Consider the following 18188-nt stretch of genomic DNA (forward strand, 5'->3'; position numbering starts at 1 on the left):
ATTGAAATGTTTTCCCTAATACAAATAGGAGGGTCTGTGTCTATTTACTATAAAATGTATTTAAATGAAGAGCAGTTCGTTTTTTAAACTATATTTGCTCTCGCTATCTATATTTAGATGTAAACCCAAAATGATTTGTTGTTGTTTTTGTAGCCCAATCAAATGAAACACTAAGCCAACCACTACATCTCCCTAGAAACAGGACTGAAGAACCCCAGCCAGCACTCTAACTCAGCCTGTCTCAAACAAGTAAACTAATTTCATCCACCATGTCCCTGACCAGGCACTGACTCAAGATGAATTAATGAATTTTTCTCTTCACAATTGTCTTAATGCATGCAGCATTTCTTTGTTTCGTATGCTGACTGCTCACTTACACCTGAAAGCAAGAGGGGAATCCCAATTCCAGAGTATGCCTCTAGTCTTTGGATTTGAAAGTTGAGTTCAAATGGAAGCACCACCAAGCGATCTGCCCCTGAGCAAGGCCCTTTATATATATAATCATATATTATATAAGTCATGACCTTGCCCAAGAGATAACATGGATACTGAAGATAAATGAATAACTCCAAACTAAGATTTTTTAACAAAATATAAAGGGTTTTTTTTTCTATATTTTTTCTCTTTTCAAAAACACTTTAGAGTCTCAACATAAACATCTTCAGTCATTTCTAGCAATTTATGATATAACTGCATAATTCAATTCATTTTTATTTGTATAGCACTTTTAACAGTAAACATTGTCTCAAAGCAGCTTTACACAGATAATGCGGTGATAAAGAATGCACAAGATGTTCTTTATGAGTGTAAGTTTGTCCCTGATGAGCAAGCCGGGGGTGACTGTGGCAAGGAAAAAACTCTCCGAGATGGCATAAAAAAAATATTAGACATCAGTATTGGTGCCTCAAAAAAAGGAACACTTGTTAATTTAGACACCCTGGAAACTTAGGCAGCGAATGATCTACGCTCTAATCATATGACGTCATCGGCAGCCGATGACAGTAGCCTGGATTCCCGTAAAACATTCTGCAAGTGTGTGTGTGTTTCAACATGTAGTGCAAACACTTATCTGGAACAGCACACACACACCCACCTAAACCAGCAGAGTCTGTCAATTTTCTCACAACTACCTGTTACATGGGCCAGGCTAGAGCCTGGACAAAAAACACTTATGAATATAAACACAATCATGTAATAATATTTAGCCACTAAAAGATCGTCGCACACATTGTTTCACAACCAATCACATCCCCTGTAAACGCCGTCCAGTTTCCAGTAGCACTAAGAACCACAGTTTTCTAAACAAGACATTAGATATGACCCTTTAGTTCATTTAGGAGCACAGCTGTTTCACGTCTCTGTGTCCTCCAAAAAAAAGAAAAAAAAAGACCCGATCGTAGAAAGCAGACTCACCTGAAGTTCTTGCTCGCTCGGCACAACAACACAAACTGAGAACCTGATGCGCTGACTCGGGCTCTTACAGCCCACTGTGACGCAACATCGCTATCCATAGCTCGAGGGAAGGAATGGAGTCAAGAATGATAGAGGGCGGGAAAGACGGGCAGAAAGGAAAGTGAGATGGAGGGAGGGAGAAAGAGAAATACAAACCAGATAAGGAAAAAAAATAAAAGTAGATCGCAAATGAGAGATAGAAACGAAAAGAAAGAAACATGAACCTTTACACGGAAATAGTTCGCTTCCCCATCACACAAAACATGCAGAATAAAATTTTTGATGCGCTTTTCAACTTTCTAAAGAGTAAGATATTAACACTCGTAGAGCCAAGGTAAGTTTCTGCTAGAACGCAAGCTGGGGAAAAAGTAAGTGTGGGCATTTACATTGGCAGCTGTTAGGGTAGTTGATATAGGCAACAGATGGGAAAAATGCAGATGTTGGAAGGAAAAAAATCACAGGCATAAATCTTAGGCTTGAGATCTCAGAAAAAAAAATTAATAAAAGCAAATTTGAGTTCCTGTTAATAAAACGGCAAAAGAATTGGGGGGAAAAAAGAAAAGAAAATAAGTTCTGTTACAAATCCCCATCCAGCCCAGACCTGCTCGTCTGCCCAATTCGGTGCGACGTGTTCAAACTGCTCCGCTTACACATCTGTGCGGTTACCACAAAATTTGCCAGAAGCTTCTTCAGGTCAAATCTGGCAAAAAATCTGACTTTTTAATGTCACAATTCTTAGATCAGCTAATGCAATTAAAGCAACAATAATAAAAAAAAAAATAATAAAAAAAAAAAAAAACGAAGTATACTTATCCATGCAAATGATAGAAAAATAGAAGAAAAAGATCTTTTTTTATTTTTTTGCTCTTGCAGCTGCTTACCTGTGGCAGACAGACAAACACATGTGCTCGGGCTCCGTCTGGGCTCTGTGGATTGCACGTCATCCTGTGTGTGTGCATGTGTGAAGCCAGTGTTTGGGTTCCTCTCTATCAGTGTCCCCTGGTCAAGTGTCCCCCGGTCTCAGAGTCTGTGTGTGATTATGTGAGTTGTGTGCATTTGGCTTCTCTGCCTGGAGATATGGAAGCTTATCTGATTGGCACGGGGCGAGGCTTATGCAGGAGAGAAAGAGAGAAAACCATGTTTGTGTCGTGTTTTTTTTTTGTTGTGTGTATGTGTGTGTGTTTATGTACATTCATGTTTACGGCAGTTTCTCAAGGCAGATTATTATCACCAGTGCAATTGTGCAACCCAAGCAGGAAAAAAAAAACCCTACTAAAAAATAACAGGCTTCCTTTGGCACCAAAGAATAAATAAATACATGTGAACAGAAGAAGCTGCGGGGCTAAAAGCAAGAAAAACACATTCGCGCAAAGACACACACACACACAAGAAGTGCCTAACCCAGTTGTTCAACTGTTTACATCGTACCAGCCTTTCGCTTATTAGAACAGCAAAAAGTTCTCAAATCCAAAGCTTGCTCAAGAGAACATGGTGAAGCATAGCATGATGCATTGCACGATGCATCCCCCAAATAAGCCACTCTACACATAAAGAATCGTGCTTGATCGCATGGTTTGCGTTGTCTATTAAGATCTGTGGAAACGCACCACGAGTGGATGATCTCTTTCTTGAAAACTGTTTTCTGTTTCTCTTCTTTATATAGTCGGGAAATTGCAAAGCTGATACTTGTGCTGAAGGAAGCATAATCAGAGCTCTTTATCCAGAGCAATTTACAATTGTCTCATTTTTACCTCTGAAAAGTTGAGAGGTTAAAGGACTTGCTCAAGGGCCCAACAACAGCAGATGTCCATCACTGAGACACTACTCAATCATGAGAGTCTGTGAGCTAATGTGTGTGGAAGAGGGTAGATATTGTGCATTACGGAGGTGCATCGCCATAACTGATGCCGGTGCGATTCATTTATATTAAAGATACATTTGAATCAGCTACCGATTGTGATACGATTCATCCGTATTCAACCCTGATACAATGCAGTGTTTGATTCAACACCATGTGATTCGATGGAAAAAAATCTAATGCAATACAATTCAATATTCAGATTTGAAATAAAAAAGTGCCTCCTGAGTTCTAATGCATTGCCCTTTCACAAACAGGCTTTTGTGTTGCCTAATGATTGTATGCATAAATAGCATGGGAACTGGTGAAGAAAATATTGTTTAATAGACAAATAAATGAAGAAGTAAACTAGAATCAGGGATTGTAGTGTTGAAACAGACATGAATAACCCACATATGGAACATTAGAATAAATAAAGCATCTGCTTTCACTTTTGGCACATAGGAGTTTTGCCCCTTAAACAACAACGAAGAATCCACGATTTGAGAACATTTCGAATCCAATTGCTTCTGCACCAGAAGTTTGGAAAACAGTTTCCTTTTTTTTTTTTTACCCACAATGCAGTTCAAGTACCTGCTGATTGAGGTGATGGTGGGATTTAGCCCAAAAGGAGTGATCTGGCTGTGATTTAGTCTACCAAGCTTTCTCACCTTCTGTACACTCTGCTCCGAGAGATCAGGGTTCCAAAGCTTTCAGAGCCATCACACTCATCTCAGATCAACAACTATATCTGAGTATCTGCCATAAATCTTTAACATGATTCCCCTCCATTAATGTTATAAAAGTCAGCCCAGATATTAGCATCCGAATGGGTAAGCAAGGCAGAAATATTTCAAGGTAAACACATTTAAATGCGGTTCAGGGTGGCCCATTTCCTTTACCTGTATCCATTACAACACAAAAGGCAGAAACAAACTATAAATCAGTACTCATAGGTTTATATACAAGGCGCCAATGATTGACTGGACCAACCACCTGACACTTTCGACTGGAATAAACTCTAGAGGGTGGCTGATATCCAGGAACAAATCTTGGAACCATCACCTCTACTCCTCATTGCTACAGTATTTACTAGTTAATGCCAGGAGCCAGTCTGCTTGCATGTATTACATGACCTCTCTGGTCTGCATTTCTCGAAAACCAATCCACATGCATTTATTAGGATAAAAACAGCCGAAGCAAAACCTGGCTCTGGAACTGTAGAGTTGTCTGGGTGATGATCAGAGTTGCTGCCAATCAGACGCTCTGCCCATTTGTCATTTAAACTAATCCGAGTTGAACCTTGCTTAAGTCTGCTACAATCCGTTTCCTAAATAAGAAAATCGAATAGCTAATGAGGTAGGCTGCATGGCTTTGGGGTAGAGGGTCGGGGGGGTGGAAATTGGAACAGAACAATCCCTGGTCCTCCCAGCATCCAGTCACACAATCAAACAAGTCTATATTTAGTGGATAATTTCAAGGCTAAGGACATTTTACAATCTGACCTAGGGAACAGGAGGAACTCAAAGTGGAAGTCAAAGAGTACTGGGTAAAGTCAGGTTTAGAAGTAACTTTACTACCCATGGTCCACCATCACCACCATTCTCCATAGATTTGGGATCTAAAGAAAAATTTTTTCCATTTAGGTCAATAGAGATTAAAACTAGAGAATCCTTTAGAACACGTATTCTTTTAAAATGACAGCAACATACACCATACTCCCAAAAGTTTGCAGACACTTGGTCATGTATCCCATTCCACATTTAGACACAATTTGCTCTAACCCTATCCCTATCCCTCCACTTTTCTGGGAAGATGTTTTACTAGATTTTGGAGTGTGCTTGTAGATATTTATGTTCATCAGCCACAAGGCTGTTGGTAAAGTCGGGTAGGTGAGGTGAGGAGGCCTGGGGTGCAGTCAGCATTCCAATTTATCCCAAAGGTGTTCAATAGGGTTGAGATCAGGGCTCTATAGCAGGCCAGTTGAGATCTTCCTCTCCAAACCATATCTTCATGCTGGAACAGGACTGGGTTTCCAGTGAATGTAGTAAACAAACAATGTTATTATACCTCATCCAAAGACATTCTATGCAATTGGGTGCCTCCAAGCGTTGTGGTAACAGTTTGGAGAAGAACCACATATGGCAGGAATGGTCAGGTGTCTCAATACGTTTGTCCAAATAGTGTACAATTGGGTCCAACCAAACTGCATTTTTGTGAAGACCCCATATGAACTTGTATGAATGCCAGAAAAACTACCATGCTACAATATTTGTGGTGGTATGGAAAAATCATAAAAAGTTTACTATGGCTGATTTCTGTAAAACAGCAAAAAAATGACAAATGATTATTTTTTGACCAAAGTTTTTTTTGCCATTGGAATAGAGTAAGTGGGTTTATAGCAAATTCCTCAGATTTTGCTGCACTGCCCTTAGGATGCAGCAGGAGCAGGAGTTTGAGATAAGTTTGGCTGGCTTGGATGGTCAGAATTAATAAAATGATAATAAAGGAAAAAAATGTCTGCAAAAAGTAGTGTTCATAAACAATTTGTACATAGTTTTAGTGTTGAAAAGTGAGACAATGAACCAGCAACTCTTACCCAGCCAGTGATCATGTGAAGAGAAATCAGCTGGGCAAAGAGATGACTCATCAAGTAGTGAGACTGAAACTTTCGTCCACGTCAGTAATACTCAAAATGAGAACTTTATATAACAACTTCATCTTCCAGCAAGCTCCCATTAGGTGTCGCCACAGCGGATCATCCGTCTACATACTACTCTGACCTCTACATCTGCCTCTTTCTACCCAACTACCTGCATGTCTTTCCTCACCACATCCATAAACCTCCTACTTGTTCTTCCTCTTTTCCTCCTTCCTGGTGGCTCCATCCTCAGAATTCTCCTACTGATATACCCCATGTCCCTCCTCTGTACATGTCCAAACCATCTCAATCGCGCCTTTTTCACTTTGTCTCTAAAACGTCCTACATGCACTGTCCCTCTAATAAACTCGTTTCTAATCCTGCCCATCGCCATCACTCCCAATTAAAATCTCAACATCTTCAGCTCTGCTACCTCCAGCTCCACCTCCTGTCTTTATGCCACTGTCTCGCCACAGTCCCATAAACTTTTTACTTTCACTCTCGCAGATATCCATGATGGAGTCCAACCTGCACCTCAAACCAGTCCGTCATTCTTACTGCACACTTCACCACTGTCCTCATACATGTCCTGCACCACTCTCACATGCTTCTCTGACACACATGACTTCCTCATACAACTAAAGAAGGCAAAGGTTTTACCATATCTTTCGGTTCTAAAAGTAGATGTGGAGGTGGCAGTTTCAGTGGAATAAAAAAAAAAAAAAAAAAAAGACAGTTGAGAAAGGCCAAGTTTTCAGATCAAGCAAAAAAATAGCAAAATGTGAGCATGTAAGGAGCTTTTCCAGGCTGCCACACCTAGATTTCAGTCAAATCTTACAATAGCTCTCATTCCACAGCTCTCATTACAGTCACCTGTTTGTGACTAACATATGAAACTGACTAAATAAGTATGATCTCTTGTAACGTCACTACAAAATATCAACACGGAGGAATTGGCATGTTTGGCACGCGTACTAATTTACACCCTACACGAGTTGAACAAGGAATAGCTGTAGGAAGAGGACAAGGAAATACAGCAAATAATAATTTCCTTATCTGCCTTAACGGTAGCTTGCCTTGCTCTGATTGCATATAAAGAATTTCAAAAACTTGGCTAAGCCTGCGGGAACATGCTATTAAATTTTTCAAAGCTGAAGTTGAAACAACTTCCTGATCAATTTTTAATACGTTAAAAGGCGGACGAGGCGCATCACTCAGGAATTGGCGGGAATTTCCCCGTTATAGGTTTGATAACATGCTGGTAAGTTATGTGGATCATGTGTATAATGTAGATAGAGGATACAGATAAATGGTGTGTGTGTATATTTATGGAAAGAAGAACTGCAGGCCAAATTTTATCTCTCACCCATAGCTTGCAGCGTAACATTGATTGGCCCACACACCGTAATCAGGTCGAGCAAACAGACTTATCTTTACAAGAAAAGCAAGATCCTTCCAGATAACTACTATTTATAGAAGCAAAACATTGTTTTTTACGGTTTCCGATTTTATTTTAAATACTTACACACCACTTTATTCATTTAATTTATTTTTTTAGACAATTTAAGGTGAATATGTCAATATATTGTACTGTAAGGAAAAGAAACATATTACAAAGTCGATAAATTATAGAATTACAAAATTATAAATGCTTACGGTTGGTTACAAAGAGACGGAAGTCCTAAGAGGCCAGGCATTATAGAATTTAGTTCTTTCTTGTTTTCTCAAGCTCGTGATTTCATTTTCTTCAATTCAACATAAAAACCTGTCTCTCACGTGGGAAAATCTCACACCGTGTTTCTAGTGTATATTACACCATGTTTCTGGTGTATATTACACCATGTTTCTGGTGTATATTATGCAATACACATTGGTGTTTAAAATCTTATCTGTAGTTTGAGTGCATTCCTGGTCAAAATTAAACTAAGCGAATGTGATCATCTATGTTGCTGCATTTAGAACATGATCTCATGCCAAATACACAGAAAAATGAAGTACGGATCATGAGGAAACAATGTCTGACGTGTCGAGATCACGAGAAAATTGAGTCGTGATAACAGCAAGAAAACTTTCTTCTGATCACGACATAACAAAAGTTGAGAAAACGAGAAAAAAGCAATGAAGAGAGTATTGACACCAGGATACACATGTAGCTTCAGGATACAACAGATAAGATAAGCTCAACTGAGGTATTTTAAAGCCAGGGTCAAGTACTTACATCCTGGATTATATATACTGACTAACCTTCTGTTTTACTTCAAAATGAAACACAAAATCAGCAATTAAGTTTGACCCAACACAGAAGAGCCACAAACAGGAAGACAAAACATACTCAATTTGAGATGACTGATCCGGCTTCCAAAGAAGCAAATATCTGGCAGACTGACAGCCCCCACACTTACACCACCCCCCGACCATCCCGAGCAGCTCAGGACTTGCTCAGGCACATTGTTAGTGTTATTTGGAACCACTTTGGTTAGTTTCTTGCTCCGATGACGCTCGATTTTTAATATCTTGCCATCATGCCCTCAGAAACACATACATATGATAGTCTTTCTGTGAAAAATGTGAGACTGAGAAAATAAAAGAACAGAAAGTGCAGCAAAAGAATGTCTCAATATCATACTCCAACCCCCCCACCTTCTTGAGGCTTAGAAAATATGCATTTTTTTTTAAATGATTCCCAACGATGATTCAAGCCACCCTTCTAAACATAGTGTTTATCATGATTAGCAAAATCAGCTATCGCTGCTGCTGCTGCCCTTTCACTTTGCTCCTTCGCTTCTCTCTGGGCGTCAAAAACACATCAAACTAATGAAAAAGCCAGTCCGTGTCACTCTGTGAAGATGATTGATCTTTCTTCCAGTACTGGAAAAGCATTCACTAATTTTAGGCCATGAGCCTGATATCCAATTCAACCTCTCAGTCAAAAATTCAAGGGACCACAGTTCCGGCCCTGGCAGCGGCAGGACCATCTTTCTTGTGAGACCCAGTCCATGACATAATGCTGAAGTCATAGTCCCAAATCTTTTCCAGCCAATCGTCTGGCTTCTCGTTTACTTATTTAAACTTATGAACCTCTGTCTAATTAGGATGGATTTATGATGTTTTGGTAATGGCATTGCAAGCAGCAGGGAATATAGGCATGTCATTTAGCTAGGAACAAAGCCCAAATCCTACTTTTCAGGTAGAGATGGAAAAATAGAAATAAATCCAATATATCCACCAACGCAGTGCACTTCTGGACTTGTAAAGATGGGACACCATTTATATTTGAATGGTTTTTTCCCCCCAATTTTTGCCCAGTTTGGCTATTTGATAATAGTTTACTATTATATCCAATCTAGTGTTGCACTGGTTGACAGTGGACACAGTTATGCAGAAATGGCAAAATTACACACATACTTCACTTAAGCAAAAGTGCAGATACTCATGTTTTAAAAGACTCTGGTAAAAGTTGAAGTACTGACTACACTTTTTTACTCAAGCTAAAGTAAAGAAGTTTGGGCTCTGTAAGTGTGACACTAGTAACTGGACCTTACATCATGTTATTATAAAACAAATGTTACCTAACGAATGTATCCAGGCTGAACAACCACCATATAGAACACAAGCACAGAAAGATGATGATAAGGTGATCAGGAGTGTCTCTGTTCTCGGTCATGTTTACAACGCTGACCTCCTCGCTCTTATCCACATTACCCCGTACTTCTCGTTGCCGGCTTCGTAGTCTGTGGTGAGTGAGAGTCAGGAAATGATACAGCACTGGTAGGTTAAAAAAAAAAGCCGTGCGATGACAAGAAATAGGTTGATGGGCTGAAAACAGTGCGCAATGAAAAGAAAAAAATCTGTGACCAAATAGAAATGAAAGTAATGAGTTTGCACTTCCTTACTTCCCATCTTTGCATTTGTGTCTACCGTTTTACCCATGGAACATGGCCAATTTCACTCTCTTGGCTATAGAGCTGCCATGAAATCTGTCAGAGATCACCCATGGTATATTTCATGACCTTAGATATCTGGAAAATTTGGTTCCCAAATGTCCTGTTACAAAATTACGTGCCAATTTCTTTTACCTTCTCTTAATGTATTTGCATGAGGTATTCTTTTGATCACACAAAACATCATGCCGTGATATTCTTATCCTATGCCAGGAAAACTGGGCATTGATGGAATAATTCACTTTGGATGGTATGCTAGTTTCTCACACTTGTTTCTACCTAGGGGCAATTCAGTGTCATTGTGTTTTTTGAGAGGTAGAAGGAAACTATAAAACTATAGGTGGGGAGAACTGAGAATCCTTGAGGTATGATGCAACTGAAGGTTGCAACTCTGCACCACTGTCCAGGTTCTCTGTGCCTGTTCACATTGTAGTGTCAGATTCCTGTACTTGGCCAATCGGAGCGAAACGCTGCATTTACTGCAGCATATCAAGATTTGACACACTGTAAACTGCTTTTCTGCTCACCTTGGTTGTACAGAGTGATTATATGAGTTACATTACATTGGGACATTACGTTTGTCATATGATATGAAGCATAACTGAATCTGCTGACGTGTACCTGCCTTTACGTATAGCCGACTGCCACGTGACCAGATACTGCGGAATGTCAAATGGCGAAACACAAAACGAAAGAAATTAGTTTGAGACAAAACGTTTGCGATACATGTGCCGTTTGGCCAGGAATATATACAGTTTTCAAGCTGCCAAATTGAACATTTGTGAATGTGGAGTTTGTTCAGTTTTTTTTTTAACATTCTTCTCTCTCTGGTGTATTCAATTCATTTATGGTTAGACTAAGCAAAAAAAACCGATCAATTAATGTACTGTGAGGTGCATAAAATTTAAATAAACCAAATACATATTCAAATACATTTCTCAATTTCGATGGTTCGTAGAAAAACAAGTGACGCTGTCCGTGTTCAACTCTTTTTGATGTGATGTATTTACTACCTCCTGCGAATCATCATTATCATTACAGGCCTTATCCGGTAACATTAGACATGTCTGGAAATCCAGTCCTTGCAAACAGTCATACTCTGTGTGTCATCACCTTCGTTGTTATGATTGTAATCGAGTCTGAAGCTACACCCCCAAGACTAAAATTTAAGACTTTCGAAATGGACGGTACAAAATTTTCCATCGTGATCGCAAGTTGCTGTGAAAGGACAGCCCTCTGATCCACCTACACAACATACCTCTGGTGAGAAGCTGATGTTGAAAGGCACTTGGCTGTCAAGTAATAGCTAGAAGCACTTCCCTGTAACCCTGAAAACTCATGGGTCATGTGATAAAAAGCAGGGTGATATAGGAAAATAAGAAGGTACAAGATAGATTAAATGAAAAAAAAAAACAAGGACTAGTCACACACACGCATGGGTGGTAGTTTGTGTTGGGCAGGGCAGGTCGTCCTGGCAACACGGAAGCAAACACACCCTTGCGGCGTTGTCTGGTCCTGTCGTGTGTTGAAGTCGTTCCCTGAGCATGCTCAGACTGGCCTTCCCTGCACTCTCTCACACACACACACACACACACACACACACACACACACACACACACACACACACACACACACACACACACCTCACTGCGAAACAGTCACATGCATTGCATTATGCATTATTATTACACCTGTGATGTGTGGAGGCAAGGAATAGAAATAAAAATAAGTGATGTAGAGGAATTTAAACTGAAATGAAGAATGCGCGGTTGCTTGTGGAGAGCCACATGTTAGTAAAGTCGGGTACTGATGAAGGTGACTAAAGGAGGCCTGTGGGGTGCAGTCAGCGTTTCCAATTCATCCCCGAAGGTGTTCCATAGGTTTGAGGTCAAATCACTGTAGTAGGCGACTCGAGATCATTTTCAACCTCGGTGATTTCAAGCGACAATGAGACGACACCACTAGGAACGCTACCGTGTTTGCGTGTTGTTAATTAGCGAGCTACTGTGAGGAGTGATGCATGGAATTCCCTTATCCAAATGGAGAACTGTACAGTCAGCGAATTTGTTTTATACATATGCTTGTATGCTGTTTGATCTAAAGCAAAATGTTAAATGTTCACTAGAAGCTGTTTACAAATTTGCTTTGTTGCCTGCTGATGTTGTTCTATGAGAAGATCATCCCGAGTTCCTGAGTAGGAATTCTGTGACGAGGGCACTGTTTCTGCAGGTTTTTCCTAGTCTGAGGTTGAAAATTGAAATAAAGAAATTAAAAACTTTACTATACTGGGGGGTGTTCAGTTTATAAAATAAAACAAATTTGAGTGGAAACTGCATTTATTTTTTATACTCCCCTGCTACATTCATACACGTATCCTGGCGTTTCATTAATGCCTGGAAAGATTCCGCTTGTACGTCTGAACCATCCTAAGACAGCCTGCTTCGCCTCGTCTTCAGGGAACCACCACGAACGATGATGGGCGTGCGGCCCTCTTTGAGCGTCTCATCACCGTTCTGTGACTGAAGTCTTCTGTAGATATCCGCAGGCCAACTCGCAACCATATTCTTTTATTTACTAAAGGTTCGAATTAATATTGTGTAACATCTACAAATATTCCTCTTGTGGTCCCGATAACGGTCTTTCCATCTGCCTCCACCCCATCCCCCAATTCCTTCCTTTTAAGGATACTTAAAAAAAAAAAATGTTTGAGAAAAACTTCCTTGTTATAAATACTTCCGTAAAATGTGTTCTTTTTATAAGAAAAAAAAAAATTAAAAAAAATCTCCAGCACTCAAAATAACCATGTATTTATTAATTTTTTTACTACAAATTAGTTGTTGCCATAGAAACAAACACATTACAATAAAGCTGTGATTTGAACTACAGCCTGAACCACAGCTATAAGAAATCGATATTGCACTTTTTCCACATCTAAGCAATAAAAAAATAGAAAAGTATTTTCTCAACGAACATGGATATAACAAATATCTGAGATTTTTTTTTTCAGCCCTTAGCAGAATGTGTCTTTTGGCAACCAAAATGTAGCTTGCTGAAGGAAAAAGGAAATTCCATTGTCCAAATCATTTATATATGCAGGCTCTAGTGACCGCGACTCGTGATGCTAAATATAACTCGCTCCGTACGTGCCAGTCTACGAGTCGAAAGCAATATCTGTGGACAATGTAATACCAGTGCCTGTGTTCCAGCTGCTCTGGTGGCTAAAAACCACAGCCGGTGATTCAGAGCACAAAACCTTTCTCTGTCTAAGCCGTGTTTTTAACCTGACATGACAGGAAAACACACAGGGGTTGCTTCAGGTTCAGTGCTCGAACCATTTGGAATCTTTGCTATTAATTATTTGTCCTGCATAGTTATACAAAGGCACAGAACGGTCATAACTTCAGGCCAAATGAAGTACTCATGATCATCCAACACATGGGCACGCAATGTGGCACACAGGTGCTAACTCGCAGGACTGTCTCCCCCTAGTGGCCATGGTTTGGAACAGCTGATTAAAAAAAAAGAAAAAAACATGCAGAGCATGAAAAAAACAATGTTTTTTTAGTTGTTATTAAAAAATAAGAGCTTCTACACACTATATTAAACAGACTGCTGCTTTAATAGTATATTTCAAAAATTAAAGTAACTGCAGCATTTATTGCAAGATAGATTAATATACCGACAGACAGCATCTACCAGAAAAAAATTGTAGAAACTGTGCAAACTGACAAGTGCACATTAATATGTAAATATATGTTCAGCATGTAATGTATATATGTAATTACATACTAAATAACAATGAATGACATGAGTTTCGAATCGCACGATCGTATTTCTTCATACAAACCCGGCGGACTTTGGACCACTTTGCCGAGAAGAGTGGTTAAAAATATCGTGCAAAGCACCTATAGAACACCCAGGCTCTAACTGATGCCAAAGATGGTCAACCCCATAGGGATTGAATACTCATGCAATCAAAAAATGGTCACTTTATTGGGTTACTAATGCAAAAATTGCCCACCTTAAAATGTCAGACCTACTGCATATCATGCATGTTTAATAAAGGTACACAATACTGGAAAAGTTCAGAAGGGGGTAAATACTTATGCAACTAATGTTTAATAAACCAGATTTTTTTTTCCACCTTAAAATGTTAGACACATGTTAGCAACACTAGAACATTTTGGGGTGGGAGTTCAACAGGGGGTGAATTACTTATGCACTGATAGTGAGAAGTCACATAAGGGCACAGGCAAAACATCTGATTTTCTATTTAAACCACCTCTGATCCCAGAAAAGTTTTCTGCTGAGTCAACTGTTTTGTTGGTAGTCTGGTAAATAACTGATTTAACTATGAATTCGACTCAACTGCAGGAAGTGAAGCAGACAAGGCTTTTTTAAAAAAAAAAATGTATATGTGAACTGGTGAGTAGAGCTTCAGTGCTGACTGAAGTGTTATGTTCCAGATATTTGGACCCACAAAAAAAAGAAAAAAAGAAAATGAATGCTTGATGTGAGACAAAACTAGATATTTATTCTAATCAATAGAGATATAAAAGCACAGATTCCATGGTCGTAATTTTTTCTTTTGCCCTGTTGCTAGATTTTCTGAGTAATGTATCAACAAATTTAGAGCATTAAACCCCTATATGCTTTTTATTACCTTGTTTTAATATGTGACTGAAATATCACTCCAAACCAAATATCAAATGAACCAAAAGTATCAATTTAGCCCCGATTCAGACTTGATAATCCGAGTAACAGGTGAGTAATGAAACTGAGTGATGCATGCACACTTTCAGCCATGACATAGCGTACTCAAGAATGCATAAGAAACACTGAAATGAACCCAAGCAAACCTAGATTACAAAACTAACAACAATTGTGGCAGAAGGCAACAAGAAGTCTGGGGTTAACATGGATCAGACAGAGGGAGTCAGCGATGTAAACATGACTGAGAAAAGAAACATTCCTGATCACGTGATCATCATCATCATCATCATCTTTTCTCTGCTTGTGTTCTATATAGTAGATGTTCAGCCTGGATACATTCATTAGGTTGCAAAAGTACACACATCCTTCACTTAAGTAGAAGTAAAGAAGTTTGGGCTCGGACATGTACTTAAGTTAAAAAGTAGCCAATACATCTATCTGTTTTAGTGTCACGCTGGTAACTGGATGTCATGTCATTAATATAAGAGCCTTGAATTAATACTTTAAAATTTTTGAATACTCTAATCAACATGGACACAAATTGATGCTTTATGCAAATGTATGTTTATTTTCAGTGAAACCAAACTCAACAAAGTGCATGGAGGCAAAATATTCTTGTCAACATTTTAAAGTAATTATAGTGTTTTAAAATTACGGAAATTATCAGGACACCAAACGGAACCTTTGCTATGTTTCCACACGGACGCTTAATAATGTGATACTGGAAAAACTGTACAAACTACATGATCAGAGAATATTTGTATTCGATTCGTTCTTAAAAGTAGACTTTTCTACTATACATATATTTATCACGTCTGTGAGGTAAGTATTCACTAAAATTCAGGTTTTTTGTGTGTTTGTGAAGAGAAGAGACAGACAGCAGAGAGCGCCCCTGGTCTGTTCACTCTATTTTACAAAAGCACAGCATTTTGTTGTTATTATGAGTGTGTACAATAAAAATTAGACCCTTTACAAATTCTACTGATGTATTGCCCTTATCTGTACGATCAAAAAATTAATTCTTATTTTTAATAATTTAATAATTATTTTTATTAAAAATTGTCGGATTTTGGTGCCGTTTTGAAACTTATAACAACGGTTGACTAAATTTCGATGTTTATTAGAATTTTTTTTTTTATATTTGAGTAAAGAAGGGATGTCGTGAATAAACGTGTTGCCCTGAAGGTTTTAATTTCGCCACTTTTATATTTATTTATTTATTTATTTATTACATAAATCGTCCAACAGAAATGCGTGCTGCATTAATCGCGAGTTAATAAAATAATTTGTATTTGGACAGCCTTAATTAATATATTAATACAAAACAAATGAAAAAATGTTTACCTAATGAATGTATCCAGGCTGAACATCTACCATATAGAACACAAGCAGAGAAAAGATGATGATCACGTGATCAGGAATGTTTCTTTTCTCAGTCATGTTTACATCGCTGACTCCTTCTGTCTCATCCACGTTAACCCCAGACTTCTTGTTGCCTTCTGCCACGATTTTTGTTAGTTTTGTAAACTAGTCTACATCTGTGGTGTGTGAGAGCCAGAAAATGATGCACCGGCGGATTAAAAAAGCCGCGCAATGACAGGAAATCAGTTGATGGGCTGAAACCAGCGCAAAAAAAAAAAAAAAAAAAAAAAAAAAAAAGAATCGTGGCATTTCACCAAATAGGTTAAAACTAAAGTAACAAGTCTGTTTTGTGAATGTAAGAATACAGATATTTGTGTAAAAATTAAATGAGTAAAAGTTGCCTGAAAAATAAATAGTTAAATACTGATACCAGAAAAATTGACAAGTACAGTAACTAAGTATTTGTACTTAGTTACTCTTCCCCCCCCTCTGCTCTCCATAATGCCTTCAATTAAAGAAAGCAACATTTTTACTAAAGATGCATTGAAACACTATGAGGACAAAAGTTTAAGGACACACAACCATAAGATTCGCCTGTTGACGCATTTAGTCCCCCGTTATAATATCCTCCACTCGTCTGGGAAGATGTTCCACTAACTTTTGGAGTGTACTTGTGTAGATTTGTGCTCATTTAGCCTCAAAGGTCTGGGGTGCAGTCAGCGTCCCAATTTATCTCAAAGATCTTCAGTAGGTTCGAGGTTGAAACTCTATAGCAGGTTATTCATGATCTTCCACTCCAACCCATGTACACCATATCTTCCTGTAGCTGGCTGTGTGACCATGGGCACTGTCATGATGGAAACAGGTTTGAGCCTCCGAGTTTAAGTAAAGGGTAAATTAAATCCTTCCAAAGACATCCTAAACAATTGTGTGCCTTCGACTTTGTGGTAACAGTTTGAGAAACAACCACATATGGCTGGAAAAGTCAGGAGTCCCAATATTTTTCCCAATATATCGTATTTTTCGGGCTGTAAGCCGCTACTTTTTCCCCGCGTTTTGAACACCGTGATTAAAACAATAAAGCGGCTAATTTATGGATTTTTCCTGGGTTTTTCCCGGTTTCACAAACTTCAAGCCAAAAAACTGAGCCCCATAACATTAGACCAATGAAATGTCTGAACGGAAACGAAAAAAAACGCACCTTACCTGTGTTCTGAGCTGCACGGCATCGGGAGAAAAAACTTCCACCAGTGGCGATTTTTAAACGCACAACAATGCCAAAAGAAAAACTCTCGAGAGAAATAGTTGTGAAAGGAAGGACGAATACAGTGAACAATGACTTTCTTGGTAGGCTATTGTTTAGATACAAGTCGTTGTAACGCGTTGAGTCTGGGTCATGGGAGAGCTCTCTAAGTCCAGTTACAACAGAAATCATATAAGCACAGACAGGTTTTCAAAACTCGTGCTTTTTTATTTTTCTTGGCAACAGCGTTACGGGTTAGTCAAAGAAACTTAGAAATGAGCATCAGAAAATAATGACATATTCCTCGGTCTTGCACACATGCAGTATAAACTTTCTTTCGGCTTCTCCCGTTAGGGGTCGCCACAGCGGATCCTCCGCAAGTTTGATGTGGCACGTTTTTTTTTACGCTGGATGCCCTTCCTAACCCCCAATTTATCGGGGCTTGGGACCGGCACTGAGAGTGGCTGGGGATGGTTCCCTGACCGGGGATCGAACCAGGGTCGCAGCGGTGAGAGCGCTGCATCTTAACCACTAGACCACCAGGGGACCTTGCATTGCACACATGCAGTAATAGTGGAAAAATGCGGCGGCAGCCTATTCCCACAATGCTGCTCTGCTCTTAAAGGAGCAACAACATATTTCACCCGTTACACCGTGTAACAGACACTGTCTTTCGTAAAACCTGTGTAAAGTTCATTCGTTTCAGTGTAGACACCTTATAGACTGGTGCGGCTTATATATGGGTGCATTTAATAGTCCTGAAATTACGGTATTATATTTAAGGTAAAGATGATTTATACTTGTCACATGTACATTATAGCACAGTGAAAGTCTTTTTTGCGTATCCTAGTGATGTTATGAAGCTGGGGTCAAAACATGCCCGGACCACATAGGGTTAAGGGCCTTGCTCAGGTGAGGGGTTTGACCCCCCAACCTGCCGATCAGTAACCCAGAACCTTAACCACTGAGCTACCACGTCCCATATAGTGTATCTAATTT

General features: G+C 39.1%; 1 protein-coding gene across 6 annotated transcripts in view; it reads right to left on the bottom strand.

Annotated features, from left to right (window-relative positions):
- plekhg5b (pleckstrin homology domain containing, family G (with RhoGef domain) member 5b) overlaps window positions 1-18188 on the bottom strand; it is a gene marked incomplete at its 3' end in the record, with an annotated part of 64668 nt that overhangs the window by 30606 nt on the left and 15874 nt on the right. Inside the window, exon 1 of one of the 6 annotated variants that reach the window (XM_083570474.1) lies at window positions 2334-2545. The exons of 4 other annotated variants lie outside the window; for them this stretch is intronic. In XM_083570474.1, the coding sequence (XP_083426600.1) occupies window positions 2334-2411 (78 nt within the window). In that variant the 5' untranslated portion in view covers window positions 2412-2545. Of the gene's footprint in view, window positions 1-1413; window positions 1560-2333; window positions 2546-18188 lie in introns of those variants that run through there. One more of the 6 variants, XM_083570476.1, reaches the window with a different exon arrangement.

The sequence above is a fragment of the Silurus aristotelis genome (assembly GCF_946808225.1).
Source record: "Silurus aristotelis genome assembly, chromosome: 19".
Taxonomy (NCBI): Eukaryota; Metazoa; Chordata; class Actinopteri; order Siluriformes; family Siluridae; genus Silurus; species Silurus aristotelis.